Below are 17,897 nucleotides of genomic sequence, written 5' to 3'. Positions count from 1 at the left end.
GCGACCACCGCTGCAATGGTCCAAGCCGCCGACCCCACGCGAAATTACTATGCGGACCTGAGGGTTTCCGCAGACGCAAGCGAGAACGAGATCCGCAAAGCCTTCCGGACACTGGCGCTGCAGTTCCATCCCGATCGCAATCCTGGGCGCGAAACCGAGTTCGTCGTCAGGTTCCAAGAAATCCAGGCAGCACACGAAGTCTTGTGCGATCCCAAAAAGCGGGCACAGTATGACGCTGAAAGGAGGAAATACCGGAACGCGAATGTCTCCACAAACGCATCCAACACACCGAGAACGAGACCGCCGCCGCCGTCACGCAATGCATACACTACGACTACTCCCGCTGGGTCCTACTATCGTGGCCCGCCCCCAAAACCACAGCCACAAAGCCAACGTCCACCCCCGCCGCAACATAACAACACATACAACACAGGCGCCGACAGGTTTGCGGGCAAAAACCACCGTGCACCACCGACAGCGCAGCGGCAGGATACAAGGGCAAAGGATTCAGAGGCACGGGCGAATGTCTTCACAGCATGGCAGAAGATGAAGCAGCCACGAGGAGAGGAGCCCCGCCAGTACAATCCAAATGCCCATAATAACCCACAGAACAACGCCCAAGCCAATCCCAACGGCACGCCCTTCGGACGCAGCCAGAGCACGAGGGCTCCATCATCCAAGCAAGGTTTTGACCCCTCGACACCAGGCGTTGATGAAGGCCAAGCACGGTCAGCATATAGGAACTATGCCCGTCCGGCTCCCACGCCCCCCGAATCCACCACTCCCCCGCATGCAAAGGAAAGCCAAACCGACGATGCCCCGTACTCTGAAGGGAACCGCGTTCGCACACCGTACTTCTCCCATGTAGCAGGTGAGCGTACATCGATGTTCGAGGGTGTCGGGAGGTCATCCAGTGTGCGCAATTCGCCCACTCATCCTCATAGAGGCGGCTCATCGTACGACGCAGGCGCATACTCAGATTCTGGTCGTAGAACGCAGCCAAAGAAGGCCAGTGGAGGCAAAAACGTGCCTTTTGAGCATGGATACCCTGATTCTAGCGACGATGAGGATTCTGACTCTGAACCTTATACCAAGACCAAGAGCCGCAATCCACCACCACAAGCTACGAAGCCGCCTCCGCCGACCTGGACCCCGCGTGGCTTCGCAACTCCCGAGCACAAGCGGCAGACCAGCGGCGCGAATGGGAACATGGCAAACAGCTTCAAAAGCAGGAGTGAAGAGAGTATCAACATGAAGTTTTCGCCTTCGGACTGGCATGGCAAGTTCGAAGGCAGTAGTAGCTACTTCGCTCCTAACATACAAAAAGGTGCCAGCACAAAAGGCCGAACCTCTCCAACTCGCGGCAGAGCTTCGCAGCGGAACGCAACTGACCGCAGCGCATTCACCTCTCAGCCCATGGGTCAGCAGCCCTCCGTATGGGCTTTCGAACAACCACAGTCGCACCCAATACCGCCACCGCCTCCGGGTCCGCCTCCGGGTCTCAACTTCGCTCCCCCTCCAGGCCCTCCTCCGGTGGCGCCACATGCTACAACTTTTAGCCCTCAGGATTGGCAAGGAACCTTCAAAGACGCGAATTGGGTTTACAATGATGCAAAGGAGACATCGCCTCGTAGACCGTCAGAGGCTACAAAGCGACCAAAGGCCTCGCGGAAAGCTTCAGTGCAAAAGAATGGAGCCTCGAAGAACCAGGACCATCGAGATACGTCGCGGCCAAAGTACCAAGCCTTTGCAGAGGAGGCGCCAAGTGGTGATGCAGACGCCATGGACATCGACCCTGAGCCACCAGCAAGACCAGAACCGATCAAGAGGGGCTCCCGTACGGCACCATCATCTCCAAGACGGACCCCTACAGCGGGTTCGGGAGCAACACAGAATGGCTTCAATGCTGGAGGTTTAAATGGTCTTGGTGCAGACTTGCTTCCGCCACTCTTTGAGCCTCAAGCGAATGGACTTGGTGGTATGTCAAATATTCGAGATGCACTCCCTTTTGCCTCTGAGGCCTCCAGGTCACATCCCATCAAGGCAAATGCTGCAAAGAGCCTCAAATATCCCGATGTCCCTCACGCACCTCTGCCACCCATAAAGCTGGATCTGTCGTCCGCAGACGACTACCTGATGCGCATGGGCTCATACGTCAAATCATATAGGAAGTACTGTGACGTCCTTACTGGCCACTTTGCTGCGCGAAGTGCTGAGCTGGAAGACCTTGATGAACACTTTATCCACAATCGTGGTGAGACAACAAGAAAGGTTGGCTTTACGAGCTACCTGGCTAAGATGGAGGAGGATGAGAGTGTGATGGAGACGTGGAAGCTTGCACAGGAACGTCACATCACTGCGTTGCACCAGTGTGCGGATGTGCGAAATAAGACTATGAAGTTGTACCAGACCCTCAAGGCCTGAGCCTGGCCCATGGTCACTGCATCGAGTCTGCAGGTGCTGACATGCTTGTAGGACCGCGGACCCGATTCGCGGCAATGGACAAAGTAGCCTTCAGGGCCATGTTACCACGCCTCGTTGGTCATGTAGCTTGAATGTGGAGACGGGCGACGAGGGTGTCTCTCATGCTACTGCTTCCAGTTCCAGAGCAACAGAAAGGGATGTTGAGATTCTGACTGGTAGGCGTGTACCGACGTCTCAGCCGTTGTTGAGGAAGAAGCATCACGTTCTTGGATAAGCGGCGGGCGTTTTTGGGTCAGAGCATTAGATACCCCATGATGCACTGTTGAGGAATCACTTGATTGGATTCCCAGAGTACTTTGTAGCGTTTCTGTAGTAATACACACATCTACACAAGATAGTGATATCCATCTGTACTTGTAGTGCTGAAGCTTGTAACTGAACCGGTGGGTCTCGGCCGTTGTGCTACCACGGGTAGCACTATTTTAGTCTCGAAGGGCTATCTGGTGCTCTCCCTTGGCTCTGTTCGTCAGCCTCTCAGCCTCTTCTGACAAGGAGCGAGTGCACGGTGAAACCTTAATTCCATATTGAGCCACATAGCCAACATTGTTTGATGATGCGCTGACTCCCAATCTCTTTAGATTGAGATGATCATATCTGTGGGTTGGATGTTGCAGAACTAACAATCACAAGCCTTAGCATGCATGAATAGCATATGTATTAAAGGAAACTAATGCCGATCCAAAACGGGCCAACGCGTGGATGAGGAAAGCGGAGGCCCGCGGGCGGCTCCTCGTCTCAAAATAGGACTAGCGACGCGATGCCGCAGATCGAGGTATTGTGAAATACAACCTGCCCTATCACCTCTGCCCTACTTTGAGGATACACAAGAATGCATAAACTAACAAGACGGCATTTGCAATGTTACTCTCGGTATACATCTTTTGGGGATGGGACTGGCGCAAGACGATACGTTTCATCCAACCCGCCGGACCTGCTCTCGGTGGGACTTACTTACGCGCGTTCATGATCGGCCCGTGACGTGCCATTCGGTGCGAAAACACGTACTTACCTACCGTCAGCGAGAGAATGAGACACAAATCGAGGGATGCGTGCGTCGTACTGGAGCGGGATGACACTCCGCCCATGATGATCCCCGCGAGGGAGGACCTCTTTGTTTCTCCTTACACTTGAGCATTTTCCGGACTCCACAGAGCTGGCCTTGGGAGTCGAATATTGTGAAGCTCTTGTTATAACGTCACCATGGCGGGGGATTCTATGCTGACGATGTCAATGTCGCCATCACAGTCACCGAAAGAATTTGGGACTGCGGCGGTACAGTGGGCTTGTACGAGGAGAGGGAGGATGATGGTTTTGACGTTTGCGCTTTTCACGATACTTCTTGGGTTGACGGGTATGAAGCACCATGAGGTACGTTTCATTACAAAGTTAAATTGCGTCTAGGTGTTTGTCGCAAGCGCATACTAACACTACCAAAGGTCATATCCTCAAAATACCAGCACCTCTCCTCGTACTACTCATGGCGGCCGCACCTCTCAAGTCTGCCTTCGATAGTTGATGCGCCGCTCAAGACTCCTTCAAATACAACGCTTCAGATTGAAAACGGCGCAATTGGCCATGTACCGCCAAAGCTCAAGAAGACATCGCCGAATTTCCACCTTCTCACTCCATCCGATCAGGATACGCATGGGTTCTGCAAGACCATCTTGTCTGCCATGTTGCTCAACTATCCGCCACCGACTGTACCCCTGCTATACACACGGCATGAAACAGATGTAGAAAGAGAAGGAAATACATTGAAAAGCACGCTACATTATCTAAATAATAAGAAACTGGTCAAGGACGAGGATCTAGTACTCATCGTCGACGGCCAAGAATCGTGGTTCCAGCTGCCGAGCGACGTGATCGTTATGCAGTACAAGAACTTGCTTGCAGATGCCAACCTGCGGCTGAGGAGCAAGTACGGCGTTGACAAGCATGGCTACCAGAAGTTCAACCAGACGATTATCTTTGGCGCACAGAAGATGTGTGAGAACAACGACAAGGCCTGCGCATACGTACCGCCCTCAATCTTGTCAAACAAGACATATTCAACAGAAACCTCTTACCGCGTATCAGATATACCCGCCAAGTTCATCAGTTCGAAGATGGTTATGGGCCCGGCGGCCGATATGAGGGCGCTATACCAGGCGGCAATGAAGAAGTTCACCGAGGGCAAAAGTCAGTCGCAAACCGTCCAGTCGGTATTTGCAGCCTTGTTCGCCGAGCAGCAACTCAAAAGGGATGAGGTCGAAGTAGCGAGGAAGAGTGCGGGTGCGAAATTCAAGGACTTTGTAATAGGCACGACGAGTGAAGGAGCGGAGCAGAGACTACTGCGCGCAGCAGACCTTGAGCTTTCAAATTTGATACGACACGAATTCTCAATGGGCTTGGACTACACGCACACACTCTTTCAGCCCACGAGCTATTGCACGGAGGATGAACTTGTCTCCCTTGCCCACGACAACGCGACTGACATATCCCGATATAGCCACGCTCCAAAGACTTCGCAGCTGTCTCTCCCGCCGGCTCTAAATCAGACGAAATCTCCGTTTTGGCGTCCGGACTTTGTCAATCACAGCCCATCACCCAACGAGAGGACATCCTACATCGACAAGTTAGAATACAAAATAGAACTTGACAGCATCCCCGATCGCGAAGTTACCTGGGCCGAGATTCCCCTGATCCAAAACACGTATACCGGCGCCATCCCCGCGGTTTTCCTAAACGACCATCATCACTCTCCTTTCGAACAAGCCCCAGCTGCAAACATCACCTGGAACGATCTCTGGTACTCTAACTACAGACGCGCTATGCTGCGAAACCACTTCCGCACACGCCAGTCACCTGACGGCTACCACAACTCGCTCGTCGGCGGCGATCGCTCCTGGGACACGCGCGGTGGCCGAGGCGGCGTATGGACCGAAGTCGGCCAAATCTGGTTTCCATGGGGCGGACTCGATGGCGTGTGTGGCAGCGTGGCGCAGCTCAACGAAGTGTTCCAGGACAGGAAAGGCGTGTGGTTACAAGAGTTTGAGGAGGGTGCGGAGGCGAACCGCCTAAATGAAGAGAGGCTGTACAAGGCGGCCGAGGACCGGTCAGCACAGAGGGAGAAGATTAGGGAGCAGGAAGCGATAATGGAGCACCAGAAGAAGGAGCGGGAGAAGAAGATTGAAGCGGGAAAAGCTTTGCAAGCTGAGCCGCTGAAGGAGAAGGAAAAGATTGATTTTGAAAAGTTAAAGGAGAAAGAGCAGAAGCAGGAGGAGCAGGAGAAGGAACAGGAACAGGAAGAGGAACAGGAACAGGAAGAGGAACAGGAACAGGAACAGGAACAGGAGTTGAAACAGGAGAAGGAGGAGAAGGTAGAAGAGAATGTCGAGGAGAAGATTGACTTTGAGAAGTTAAAGAAGCTCGATGCTGAGATGGCAGCAAAGGGTGAGGACATGAAATAACAGGGTATATATAGAGATAGAATGTCCGAGGTACTGTTGGATGCCCATGCGTGTGTATATCTTTAGAGATTAGACTAGTTTCCGTTTCATTTGGTAGAGTTTGGTCAATGTTTCTTTGGCGTAGCATTATCGGCGTATTATTTGCATGTGTGCTGGAGAAGCACTTGGATACCTACTTGCTATATTAGATACTGTTTCCATCTAGTAGAAATATGGAGTTAGTTTGCTTTGGTAATGTCATCACTGAGCTCGTTACCTGCCTCGGGCTTAGTATGCGAAAAATGTTGAAGCCCACCCGGGTATTATAAGATACTTGATATACTAGTGTACGACGGCCACTGTAGTCGCCAAACACGCCTATTCAAATGGCAGTGTTCACACATGATGCCAGTGTTTTGGGAGGTTTTCATGAGGGAGATGGTCGAACCATGGTTCGCAACTCGCTTGGCTGGAATTATGATACCACCACCCTTCAGGGACGCACTCTATAGACCGATTTTCAGTCCCTAGGTACTGCGTGTTTACCACCAGAAGCCAAAAATCTAGAAATTCAACGCAACTTTAGGTTTGCAACGTACTCCTTACAACTTATCCACCACAAGCCTAGCATGAACCATGGATGATGCACGCACACAACCTTTTTAGTAACAAAAAGGGTTCGGAGAGTATATAGACGAATAAAATCCATTCCATCCACCATCTCTTCACTACTACTACTCTGCAGCATCCCATTCTCTCATAGCCAAACGATCTATTATCGTAATAGGAAAATCACACAAGCGACCATCTTCTTCACCTTCACCACCATTTCTGAACCATCGAGGATATCCGTGCCCAAAATACCAGCACAATCCACAGCCACCATGGACTACGATCTCTACCCAAAATCCCTGCCCATCTCCCCCCTTCGCGCCGATTCCCTATCCCGTTTCTATGCCACCAAATCCAACCGATCTCTCTTCCGCTCGAAGCTTTCTCAGGCACTCAGTGTCACTTCCGGCAGCAAGCTAAATGAGGACACTCTGCAAGAACCTAGCGAGCAAGAAAACATGGGTGAAGAAACAGAAGAACCCCACCACCCCGACGTACTCTCTGTCGTACTCCTCCCAAGCGGCGCCGTCAACATGGAGACTTACGCCAACAACCCGCGTGGTCTACTCCCTGACTGCAAAATAGAAAAGAAAGCGGAAGTGGAAAGGCCAGGCCAAGCAGCGGATGTATGGCCAAAATCCCTCATACAGAACCACACGATTTACGAAACGTGGGTATATCCCAGCTATGGATGTTTAACCACGCCCACACCACGTTTTTCGACATCACAGGAGCTTGCAGTTTCAGCGCCGCTGCAAGTCAGAATAGGGGGTCGAAACCGAACATGCACTTTCTCGGAACGAAGTGCCATACTTGTCTTCGCAAGAGCCAGAGTGGCGAAGAGGGATTTCGCAGAGCCGTTTTGTAAGTTGGATAATGTTCTATTTCAAGATTGGTTTCTGCGTACCGTGCGGGGATTCGGAGTGGATGACGAATGGGCAACTTGGCGCCTGTCAACTGTCATGAAGGATAAGGTGAGGGCTGGGATCATGGAGGAGGTGGTGTTGTACCAGAAGGAGGTTGAAATTATTGCCATGGGCAGGGAAGAAGATAGGTGGCCCGCCCCGCATGCTCGTAAGATGATTAGAGCTGAGAAGAGGTGGATTAACAATAGGGGGAGTAAAGTGCCGCCTGAGGAGGAGGCTAGGAGGAAAGCAGCATTTGCGGATAGGAGGAAGGAGATATATGAGGCTAAGAAAAGGGAGTTTTGGGAGGGGATTGAGATGAAGCTGAGAAATGATAGACGGCTTGAACAGGAGAGGTTGAGGAGGGAAGAAGAGGACTTTTGGAGAGCTGAGGGGAAGAGCTTCTGGGAACGGTATCGACCGCGTATTGCGGGTACAGACTGGGTGAAGAGGGTGTGTTTTAGGTGCTTGTTTCGTACCAAGAAAGAGCAAAGGCCGGCCATCCGCGTCTAACCCGGCACCACTACCCACGATTTACATACAATCAACTTTTCTATACAAATGCAACGTAATGATACCCTACGCCTCCACCTTTGGCTGACTCTCAGCCAACTTGATCTTGCCCTGCTCATCATACACAATCTCCCTAACCTTCACACACCTCAGATGATTCACCCCCTTACTCAAACTCGAATCATGGTAGAACAAATACCACTTCCCTTTGAACTCGGCAATACTGTGATGTGTCGTCCACCCAATCACCGGTTCCAAAATCCTTCCTCCATACACAAAAGGCCCCAGCGGACTATCCCCAACAGCATAGCACAGATAGTGCGTGTCGCCCGTCGAATACGAGAAGTAGTATTTGCCGTTGTACTTGTGCATCCACGCTGCCTCGAAGAAACGGCGGTCGTGGTCCTCTGATGCTATCGGCGCGCCGGTGGCTTCGTCTAGGATAACGACGTCGGCGACGTCGGACGCGAAAGATGTCATATCATCGGAGAGTTTTGCAACTTTTGCGCAAAGAGCGGGGCCAGAGGTGGCCTCCATGGTTTCGTAGTCCTCCCGGACGAAGGAGCCAGTTTTCCAGCACTGCAGCTGGCCGCCCCAGATGCCGCCAAAGTAGAGATACGCAGTACCGTCGTCGTCGACGAAGGAGGCCGGGTCGATGCTGAAACTGCCTTTTATGGGTTCAGGCTCCGGTTTGAATGGTCCCTCGGGTTTGTCGCCCACGGCGACGCCTACGCGGAAGATGCCTTCCTTGTCGCGGGCGGGGAAGAAGAGGTAGTATTTTCCGTTTTTGGTGGCCGCGTCGGGCGCCCAGAGTTGCTTGGATACCCAGGGTATGTCGTCTTGCTTGAGGGCTACGCCGTGGTCGGTGACGGGGCCGCCGACTTCTTCCATGCTGAAGACGTGGTAGTCGTTCATGTCGTATTGGTCGCCATTGTCGTTGTTTGGGATGTTTGACTCACGGTCGTGCGAGGGGTAGATGTAGAGCTTGCCGTTAAAGACGTGGGCTGATGGGTCTGCGGTGAAGACGTGCGTTACGATGGGTTCTTTGTCCGCCATGATGATAGAAAGTCAAAGTTCTTTTTCCTTAACGTGGATGTCGAGATTCGAAGAAAAATATATTCAGTTTAGATATACTTCGGCGTCTACATCTCCCTTATGAATGGAGGGGTAATCCTGCCCCACGATGGTGGACGAAAGTGCCTCCCCTATTTACCCGCCGGCACGGCTATCCTCAAAGCCAAGAACTTTTCAGTTGGGATCCAAGACAGTCATGCAACCTACCAACTGATCCATTACGGTACAATCGTGTCCTTTGGGATTGAATGGGTTGATGGTTGTTGTGTATGGTGTTTAGCCGTCTATTCTTCCGCCGCGCAAACACTTAGTCTGCATGCTAAATTACCTCGGGTCGCCGGACCTGATGCGCTGCACCCGCCGGCAGCATGTTCACGCAAGGTAGACCCAGTGTACCCTGTCCGTGCGCGTTTTGAGCCAGTTCGAGTTTTGAGCCACCCACAATAGCTATTATCGCGAGATTTTATAGATTTGTAGTAATTATATTATTGCGATCAATTTGAGCTACTTGTATTTACCCGGAAGCTTGGTGGTGCGGCCGTGACGGGTCGTTCGAGTTGGGACGGCTGGTGCAGCCACCTCAGCTTCTACATGAGATGGAACAACAACACTACGTTTCTGACGCTTCTGCTCTTGACTAGAGCTTTGTGAGGCCTTGCGCTTACCCTTTTGGGACAGTTGTATAGCTTTTTTAGCGTCGCGAGCTGCTTTCTGGCGCTCCTTTTCAGCTGCCTTAGCGGCTCTCTCCTTCTCCCTCACCTCCTTAAGTCTTTCTCTCTTAACACGCCTCTCCTTGGCCTGTTGAAGCCTGTACAGTCGAGCCTGCTCCTTAAGATGAGATCTCTCAGCTTTTTGAAGCTGTAGTTCTTGTTGTTGTTGTCGTCGAACTGCTTCATCGTCCCGAGCCTGACGGACCTTACGAGGAGACCAAAAGACAGCTCCACCGTGGTACTCCTCAGGGTTGTTAAGTTGTAGAGTATAGCTCTTCTTTTGGTGTCTCTTTTTCACTAAAAGAGCTTCCTTAAGGCCCCTAATCTCTCCACGGAGGATACTATTTTGAGCTGAGATGTGGTGTAGACTTCGGCGAAGCTTCTTGACGTCCTTACTGCTCTGATCTTTCACTGTACGGCGTACAATAGACTCAATCTTGAGCTAATCGTCTCCACTAAGTACAGAAGTTGAGCTTTCATCTAAACTAGATGCCTCTTTGCGGAATCTCTTAAGTATAACTTTAGGGTTTAGTGGGTGTATCCCAGTGGCTTCAAATGACTTTATGATAGTTTGAGGCTTAAAAGTAGCACCCTAAGCCCTCTAAAACAGCTTAAAGAAGTCCCCTTTCTGTACTAGGAGGATCCTATAGCTGCGGTGAAGGTATTTTGAGAGCTTAGTTGAGTAGGCAATTGAGAGAGGCCTAAACATCCCAACATCAAGCGGTTGAAGCGTATGGGTTGCATAAGGAGGAAATACAGCTAACAGAATCCTGTAGTTATTGCAGTAGTTGATAAAATCTATAGTTATGTGGGATCCATGGCCGTCAAGGATTAGTAATCAGTATCCTGAGCGAGCTTTCCGTCTGGTCTCTCTCTCAAACACCTCCTTAAGCCAGGCTAACCCTATATCGTTGTTGATCCAGCCAGAGGGAGATGAGGTGACGAATACTGAGTGCTTTTCTGGATCGATTGCCTCTACCCAGGCTGGTTTTAGAGCCCCAGCAGTTGACTGAAAGATGAGAGATGGGGAAAGAGCTGTACCATCCGAACAAATACAGGCGAGGACCGTCACCCACTCTCGAGAACCGTCCTGAATAGCAGCTGTAACCCCTCTTCTATCGTATATCCTCTTGTTAAAGACTCTCTTTGATCTTCTAGTTACCCTAATTAGAAAGCCCTTCTTATCTATATTGAAGATGTGGGAGGGCTCTACATTATACTCCTTCATCTTATCGTGTAACAGCTTAAAGTACAAGCTGTACTTAGCCTCTGAATCAGCTTTGTGGCGATTGCGGTCCATCCCGGTCTGCCAGCGTGAGATGAGATGGGTTGGGTTCCTGTTGATGAAGCGAGTAACCCAGCTTTCTGAAACCTCCCTACCAACCAAAGATGACGCAAAGTTGCGTATCATTGCACGTGTAGGTGGCGTACGTCGCTTAGTAAGTGTTGTGATGTACTGCAATAGCTCGGTTTCTTGGTGTGGGTGAAGGATAAGATGGGCGAGCGTGTGCGGCTGGTTTCGGCCCTGGTGTCTTCGAGCGAGCGTCGTCCGGTTAACACCCCACGTTTTTGCAACTTCGCGGTAGCTAAAAGATGCGCCTGCTTCACGCGATTCGATATCTTCAATCGCTTTCTGAATCGGGTCCATGGTGGTGGAGTTATGATGCGATTTGTATAGGTGGTTGTGGTGGTGGGGTGGCTCAAAACGCGCACGGACAGGGTAAAGGTAGGGGGCGTTGAGAGAAAATGCAGGCTGATTTAGTTTGGTGCGAAAGCTGCGCGCTCACACGTGGCCTTTCACATGTGTTGATGACTAAGGCTACATGTCTGGGATAGATTACTTTCATCGTCCATAGACCATCAACATTAGATTTAACATCGATTTCAGAATCCAGCAATATAACGGTGTTTATCAGTCACCTCAGTCACCTCGAACTTCATCCCCACGCTGACCTGTCCGATCGTCTTTGGTACGGCCAACATACCATAACAAGGCTTGTACGTAATCCCTTCGTCGATCCTTCGATACTTCATCAATGCATCCCAAGGCTGTGTCTTGTGCTTCTCAGCCGAATCCGGATGTACATTAGGCACCTGACAGCGGGCGCATCTTTGTGTGATGTCCAGGACGATGGGCTCGCCAGACCGGGGTGTGATCTTGATAGTCTTCCAGCGATCCTCGTCCCAGGGCACGTTGGACTCGCCTTTGACCAGGATATTAGGCCGGAAGCGGCGGACGTCGATAGTCAAATCTTCAGCGGCCTTGAGACGTATGTTAAGTTCGTCAATACTGCTTTGATTGCCGACTAGTATAGGCATAAGGTCTGGGAAGCATGTCGACGCATCTCTTCCTAAGACATCTGGTGCGCCGTTCGATACGAGTGGTCTGGGGTCATCGGAAACAGGTGGTTTATACACGAGCCGCACCTCTTTGCCGAAGAAGTCGTTGAACGGTGCAGTCATCTCAGAAGAATATACGCATGTTCCTGTAGTGGTACTCCAGATTTTCGCCGAATGATTCTCCGTGTTCTCATCTAACCACTCCTTTGAAGGATGAGCAGGGATAGAGAACTCTAGCTTCTCATCAATCGAGTCCGGAGCCGGTGCAGTCACAGTGAGGGTATCAGTCTTCTCATCATAGGTGGGTCGGATAAGAGTCATTTTGGAGATTTGCCGGATCGTCAGGAATTCGTAGTCTGGGTAGCTCACCCACATCCATTGCCTATCTGGAAACTGTCAGTCTTTGTGCAAAGCCTTGGTTTCAATTAGGGGAGCATACCAAGATCTAGGCCTGTGGGCAGGAGTTTCGCAGACTGCACCGAGATACCGTGACACGACTTGATGGGATGTATGAATAGTGCCGTGATCTCGGTTGGTGGTGGCAGAGGTCCAGCATTACTCTCTACTTGTTGGATTCTCGTGAAGAATAGATAAGTGAGAATCGGCAGGACAAAGATTGAGAGTATCACGCCTGCCTGCGTAGTGCCTGAGAGCACCATGTTGAGGGGTGAGGCTACAATCCAATATACTGCTGATATGGAGTAGAAGCAGAATGCTATGGATGTTTTCTGTTATCCGATTTCCGGAATTGAGGGTCTCTTCCTCTTGTTGCAATGGATGACAATAACTTCAACGCTGGCTAAGTGCCCCAAGCCGCAAGGCGTAATCCGAAAAGACTCCGAACCTCACGCGAGAACGTATAAACAGCAGTTCAAGTAAACATTTCGTTCATTCCATTTGCGCATGTGCGAATATATAATCAAAGATCGCAGGATGCGTGTATGACGCACCGCGCGGGGAAGAGAGCATTCCGTAAATGGCCTAGTGCAGCCAAAATATGTGTGCGGCAACTCCGCGGTAAATTGCTTCAAGCGACAGTACCTACTGTCGCATCCATATCCAGTTCGCCAAAACCACCTAGACCGTCTCAAGTATGGCTAGCTCTTGCTCTCACAGAATCCTATGCCCTTCTCTTCTTGTTATTTCCATTAATGCCCATGTCAGATTCTGACTCTGCACGCCTGTCTCGGCCTCGCTTTCCTGCCGCCCTCTTCCTCAAGTCTCTGACTTCCACCTCCAGCCTCCTGCAATACTCTCCTAGGTCGTTCGACTGTCTCTGGCTCATCTCCAAGTCTCTTATACGACGTAGCAGCTTTATGTTTTGTTCCGTGGTAACCATACATTCCCTCACAGCTGCATCTGCGCGCTGCACCTCGCGTCTTAGCTCATAATCTTTATCCTTCACAGCCTTTCGCCGCAAGCGTTCGGTAGCCTCATGTTCCCGGAGATAATCTTGGGCACCCACAAGCTGGCTCCCCTTGTCGAATAGCTCTCCTTGTAGCCTGGCGACTTCTCGTGCGTACTCGCTGTTGGTGCAGGACGTTTGATCCGTTTCTTCGCCGAATTTCCTCGAGGGCTTATGCTCTGAATACCTCAACTCGTCCTTGTTGGCTGCAACGGCTTTCTCCATGTACTTGCAGTACTCCGCCATAGTCATGCCGACCGTTTCTTTCGGATTGTCGTTTTCAATGTAATTGAAGGGGTATCTTTCGTAGAACGAGCCATTCATGGAAGCAATTTCCACACGATCTGCAGCAGTGTACATCTCTTCATATCGCTTTGCCACTGCTCGCTCGTAGGCAACGCCCGTAGGTAGATCCGGGACACCATTGTACTCTTTATACCTCTCGACGACGGCTAGTGTGACGAACGGCCATGTTTTGAGGTCTTTCGCGTCGTAGTCTGGAAATACGCGCTTCGAGTTCTCTTGCAGTTGGCTCGTGGTGAAGCTGAAAGCCCCGTGGTAGGCTCGGATCGGCGGCATAATGTATACAGATATGTCAGTCGACTAATCTGCTCTTCTTCAGGACTTCGGCATACTCGAGAGCTAGAGGGTTGAATAGGCGTCTAGTGTTGCTCTTGTCATATGAGACAAGAGCATGGGGTTTGATGTCTTCTAGAAAACGAACTCACTTAGATATCTTGAGGTTTTACAAGCGTTATTTGCACGTTAGGCGCTCACCACTCACCTCACTTCGAGCTATCTTCACCGTATCACTGTATCACCGATCACCGGCGCACGCTGCGCTTTCAAAAGGAGGAAGTCGGCATGAAATCTAGACTGACACATGAAAAGTAAGCTGGACCTCTTGCTCAGTCTTTGTATGCTGAGATAGATCAAAGGCCCGAAAACATGTATGATGTAGGAGGAACGTTGACGAGAATTAGGAAAGGCATCTTCAAATCTCGGCTTTTTCGGTCTAAGTGCAGTTGCGATACATATATCTTTCAGTCCACTGTATACTATGTTGATATACATGCTCTTCTCATCGCAACAAGTACTCTAGAGTCATCCTGCTATAGTAAGTTCAACAGCATTCTCGACTAGCCGCGCTCTACATGCAACCCCATGTGGTGTAGTCCCGTGATAAGATTCCAATCACAGCTCTGGGCGCCTAGAGATTAAAGAGCACAACCTCATGTACGTGACACACGTTTCAAGCAGTTCAGTGGTCGCCTGATGTATCGGGCCGACGAGGCTTCAAGCCATTCTAGCCCCCAAAACTACGTATCAAGCAATTGACGACACACGGGATTTCACAGGCGCAAGGGGGTATTGCTTGAGTTTCTATGCGCGTTTCGCGTTTCGGATCTTGTACCCGGGTTGATCTCATCTTCCATCACATCCAAATCTTTACCACGTCTGTCGCGAGTGTACACGCTAGAAAGCGACATATATGCCGGAGCCAGGTTATACTGGCTATCTAACAGCGGCCTACTAATCACGAGGTATCTCAGCCGCTTTAATACTATCCTCACTCTTCAGCTCGCTTAGCCCTGTACCACGAAATGGGCGCTCTTTCCCCAACTTTAGTATATCACGACTCAGCCCCGCACGGCCCCTCATCGTGTAGCGCGAATCATGCAACTCTTCGCAAGCGCCCAACGAGATACCAAGACATGGAGAAGCGCCGATATCAGCGCAGTCGGCGACGAGGCTGGAAGGCAGCAATGTGTATGAAATATGCTGTGGCCCAGACTATCAGTCTGTATGCTCGTTACGATTTCTTTTCTTTTCCGACGCGAAGGCAGTGATCATTGAGCTTCAAGTAGCTTGTTTTCATCATGGCGTCCTATCTTCCTACGAGGCTGCTCTGCCAGATCAACGGAGAGTTTTCCGTTGTCAGACCCATCGACGTACACATAGAAAGCTTCGACATCATCTCATATACTTGGGGAGACCCAGAGAAAGAAGATTGGGATAGTGGCATACCGGGGGTCAATTGGACGTTGAAAATAGCAAAAGACAAATTTAATGACATCAAGAGGCTTATGATTACCGACAACATCCGATACTTATGGGCGGACTGCGTATGCATCAACCAAAACTCCGAAGCGGACAAGGCTATCGAGCTGTCGAAGATGTTCGAATACTACAAGAACGCGGAAAAGTGTCATATCCTCCTTGACATGCCCGTCGTTTGGGATCCACAAGAGATTGTGGATAATCTCAAGTTCGTCGACCATGTTCTATCACACATGGAAGGATCTGCGCTTGCTGCTGGCGCTCCGGGTCTTCTGTCGGAGCAGAGAAGGCAGCTTCAGGAATGGAAGGAAGCAGACTGGGCATTCGCAATACCCGAGTCGATAGTCAGGTCAGCCTCCATCGACATGGGCGTACTGAACTGTTATTCTACGTGTGTCAATCACGTTCGATCACTGTTCCGCAATCTCTACTTTACGCGGGTGTGGACTTTCCAAGAGATGATCCTCGGCAAGAACGTTGTCATGTGGGCGATAGATCGCATGAACATAGCGCGTATTGGGGAGTTGAACACGTGGATGGGTCTTGCTGTGGACTCCATGGATAAGGCATACAAATTGCAGGCCTGGATTCATAATTCCCGGGTGGTGAACAACGCATCGATCAACGCGGTTTTGAGAGTCATCGACGAAGACACGGTGTCGCTGAATAGTCTCCGTATACAGGTGCGAGGCATCGAGAGTGCAAGGACCGATATCATCAACGGAGGACCTTATTGGTGGTATGAAAACACGAGAGGTGTTTCGAACATCTTTTCGGCCATCTGCCTAGTACCGCGAAACTGCGGCAGAAAAGCGGACCTATTCAGAGGGCTCCTAGGGATCTTTAGTGGACTCTTTACTCCCGAGGAAATCGAAACGCAGATCTCGGGGGATGACATGGAGAAGATGTCTTTCAATTTCTTCCAACAGTTGTCCAGGAAGACGAAGTCGGCCTGGACCAAATTAGCGATCAGTAGTCGGGAACGAGGGGAGTGGGATTGGATCCCTGTAGTGGAGAACTACAGCGGCTCAGCGACAACAGATTGTTTCGCTGGAGTGGTTAATTTGGGAAGACTGAACACCAAAGGTCAAGCAAAATCTCTCGCAATGACCGGAGTCAAGGGTACTCCGAAGAAGTACATGAAAATTCGGCTTTTTCAGAACACCGAGACCACCAGCTTCAATTTCACCTTCAGAGGCTGTAATTGTGGAAAAAAGTTGACGAAAAGCATGTGGTCCAAAGAGGTCATACCGACGTACGATCAGCCGAGGAATGTGATCAAGGACGAGACAGGGAAGATACTGGTCCAATGCGCGACTATACTCGGCAGCCTCATAGATCCCCTGTGTGATCTGGTCGCGTATAGAAGACGTCTCCTTCGTAAGCTGGGACCAAACTGGGCGACAACAGACCCGAGCGCAAAACCCAGCGCCTGGGAAGACCGATGTGTCAGTGGCACCTTCTGGGAGAATCCCCCGCGGCAGTTCTTCAGAAGCCACAACATGTCGATGAATTATCGCATGGTCGACATCTCGAGCTGCGAGTCTCGGCTATGGAATCAGAACACGGCCAAGATCTCTTGCGAAGTGCGTGTCAATTGCGGCTGCACCATCATCGCTCCATTCGCACTCATCTTCGAGGCCCTCACAGTCGTCCAGGGAAGCTCGCTTGGGGACACCTGGGCGATGCTTGACCCCGATAACCGTATTATACTCCGAGATGGTCTTGGGCTCGTACAGATTGGCGACATAGGGAAGACGTTCAACCTGATGGCCTTCGCTGGTGACGTGAACGCCCACAGAGCACATGCATCCGCGTGTAGGAGCATGAAGGTCGACAAGCCTATTGTTCCGAAGACTGCGTGGCCGTGGGGTAGGGCCCTGGTCAGGGAGGAGTTTGCGCATGGGATCATGGCCCAGATGCGCGATTACGGCTACATCGAGACGGGCGGGTCGGGGAACCTGCTGATTAGTCGCGACCACGTTATGGATCGATATAAGATCATCGGGGTTTGTATTGACGAGTATATACAGAACGAGAAGGGTCAGAAGCAGGTGACTATTCGCTGAGGACGATGGGCAAGGCTGGTGTTGGGATGTAGGGCACGTCAGGTGGTCGTGTTTCATAACACGATGGTCTTAGCGCGATAATACTCGTTTTGGCGCACGTGGTGGAATCTGGGGTTTTCAACCCCGCAATTGAGTAATGATCTTTAACTACAATACACGTCATTTATAATGATCTTTGTTCGCTAGAAGCAATCTACATAAACAAATGTAGGGACCAGTGTTACCATATCCTTCGGCGCATCCCACAACCTGTGGCAGTCCTTTTGCTCACCTTCCCTACCTCCAAATGAATAGCC

General features: G+C 50.8%; 8 protein-coding genes across 8 annotated transcripts; 4 read left to right on the top strand and 4 right to left on the bottom strand.

The window, feature by feature from the left end:
- Window positions 1-15: 15 nt before the first annotated feature.
- PtrM4_061910 (DnaJ, DnaJ-class molecular chaperone with C-terminal Zn finger domain protein) lies at window positions 16-2,424 on the top strand (the record flags this gene model as incomplete). Its single annotated transcript, XM_066105568.1, has 2 exons — window positions 16-1,434; window positions 1,567-2,424. 2 exons carry the CDS (start codon window positions 16-18, stop codon window positions 2,422-2,424), a joined length of 2,277 nt encoding a protein of 758 aa, XP_065964195.1.
- Window positions 2,425-3,684: 1,260 nt separating this feature from the next.
- PtrM4_061900 (TT-ORF1 domain containing protein) lies at window positions 3,685-5,886 on the top strand (the record flags this gene model as incomplete). Its single annotated transcript, XM_066105567.1, has 3 exons — window positions 3,685-3,852; window positions 3,921-5,716; window positions 5,880-5,886. 3 exons carry the CDS (start codon window positions 3,685-3,687, stop codon window positions 5,884-5,886), a joined length of 1,971 nt encoding a protein of 656 aa, XP_065964194.1.
- Window positions 5,887-6,796: 910 nt separating this feature from the next.
- PtrM4_061890 (Atrophin-1 multi-domain protein) lies at window positions 6,797-7,942 on the top strand (the record flags this gene model as incomplete). The annotated part of the gene is made up of 1 exon (XM_001932923.1): window positions 6,797-7,942. One exon carries the CDS (start codon window positions 6,797-6,799, stop codon window positions 7,940-7,942), a length of 1,146 nt encoding a protein of 381 aa, XP_001932958.1.
- Window positions 7,943-8,008: 66 nt separating this feature from the next.
- PtrM4_061880 (XynB, Beta-xylosidase) lies at window positions 8,009-8,998 on the bottom strand (the record flags this gene model as incomplete). The annotated part of the gene is made up of 1 exon (XM_001932922.1): window positions 8,009-8,998. The coding sequence occupies one exon, from the start codon at window positions 8,996-8,998 to the stop codon at window positions 8,009-8,011; it is 990 nt and encodes a 329-aa protein (XP_001932957.1).
- A 1,566-nt stretch (window positions 8,999-10,564) lies between these two features.
- On the bottom strand, window positions 10,565-11,374 carry PtrM4_061870 (uncharacterized protein; the record flags this gene model as incomplete). Its single annotated transcript, XM_066105566.1, has 1 exon — window positions 10,565-11,374. The coding sequence occupies one exon, from the start codon at window positions 11,372-11,374 to the stop codon at window positions 10,565-10,567; it is 810 nt and encodes a 269-aa protein (XP_065964193.1).
- Window positions 11,375-11,610: 236 nt separating this feature from the next.
- PtrM4_061860 (MOSC domain containing protein) lies at window positions 11,611-12,725 on the bottom strand (the record flags this gene model as incomplete). The annotated part of the gene is made up of 2 exons (XM_001932921.1): window positions 11,611-12,452; window positions 12,506-12,725. The coding sequence occupies 2 exons, from the start codon at window positions 12,723-12,725 to the stop codon at window positions 11,611-11,613; spliced, it is 1,062 nt and encodes a 353-aa protein (XP_001932956.1).
- A 461-nt stretch (window positions 12,726-13,186) lies between these two features.
- On the bottom strand, window positions 13,187-14,050 carry PtrM4_061850 (uncharacterized protein; the record flags this gene model as incomplete). Its single annotated transcript, XM_001932920.1, has 1 exon — window positions 13,187-14,050. One exon carries the CDS (start codon window positions 14,048-14,050, stop codon window positions 13,187-13,189), a length of 864 nt encoding a protein of 287 aa, XP_001932955.1.
- A 1,301-nt stretch (window positions 14,051-15,351) lies between these two features.
- On the top strand, window positions 15,352-17,601 carry PtrM4_061840 (HET domain containing protein; the record flags this gene model as incomplete). Its single annotated transcript, XM_001932919.1, has 1 exon — window positions 15,352-17,601. One exon carries the CDS (start codon window positions 15,352-15,354, stop codon window positions 17,599-17,601), a length of 2,250 nt encoding a protein of 749 aa, XP_001932954.1.
- Between the last annotated feature and the right edge of the window lie 296 nt (window positions 17,602-17,897).

Source organism: Pyrenophora tritici-repentis, chromosome 2, assembly GCF_003171515.1.
Source record: "Pyrenophora tritici-repentis strain M4 chromosome 2, whole genome shotgun sequence".
NCBI lineage: Eukaryota > Fungi > Ascomycota > Dothideomycetes > Pleosporales > Pleosporaceae > Pyrenophora > Pyrenophora tritici-repentis.
The sequence above is the reverse complement of the archived record's forward strand: the minus strand, read 5'-3'. Positions and strand labels throughout refer to the sequence as shown.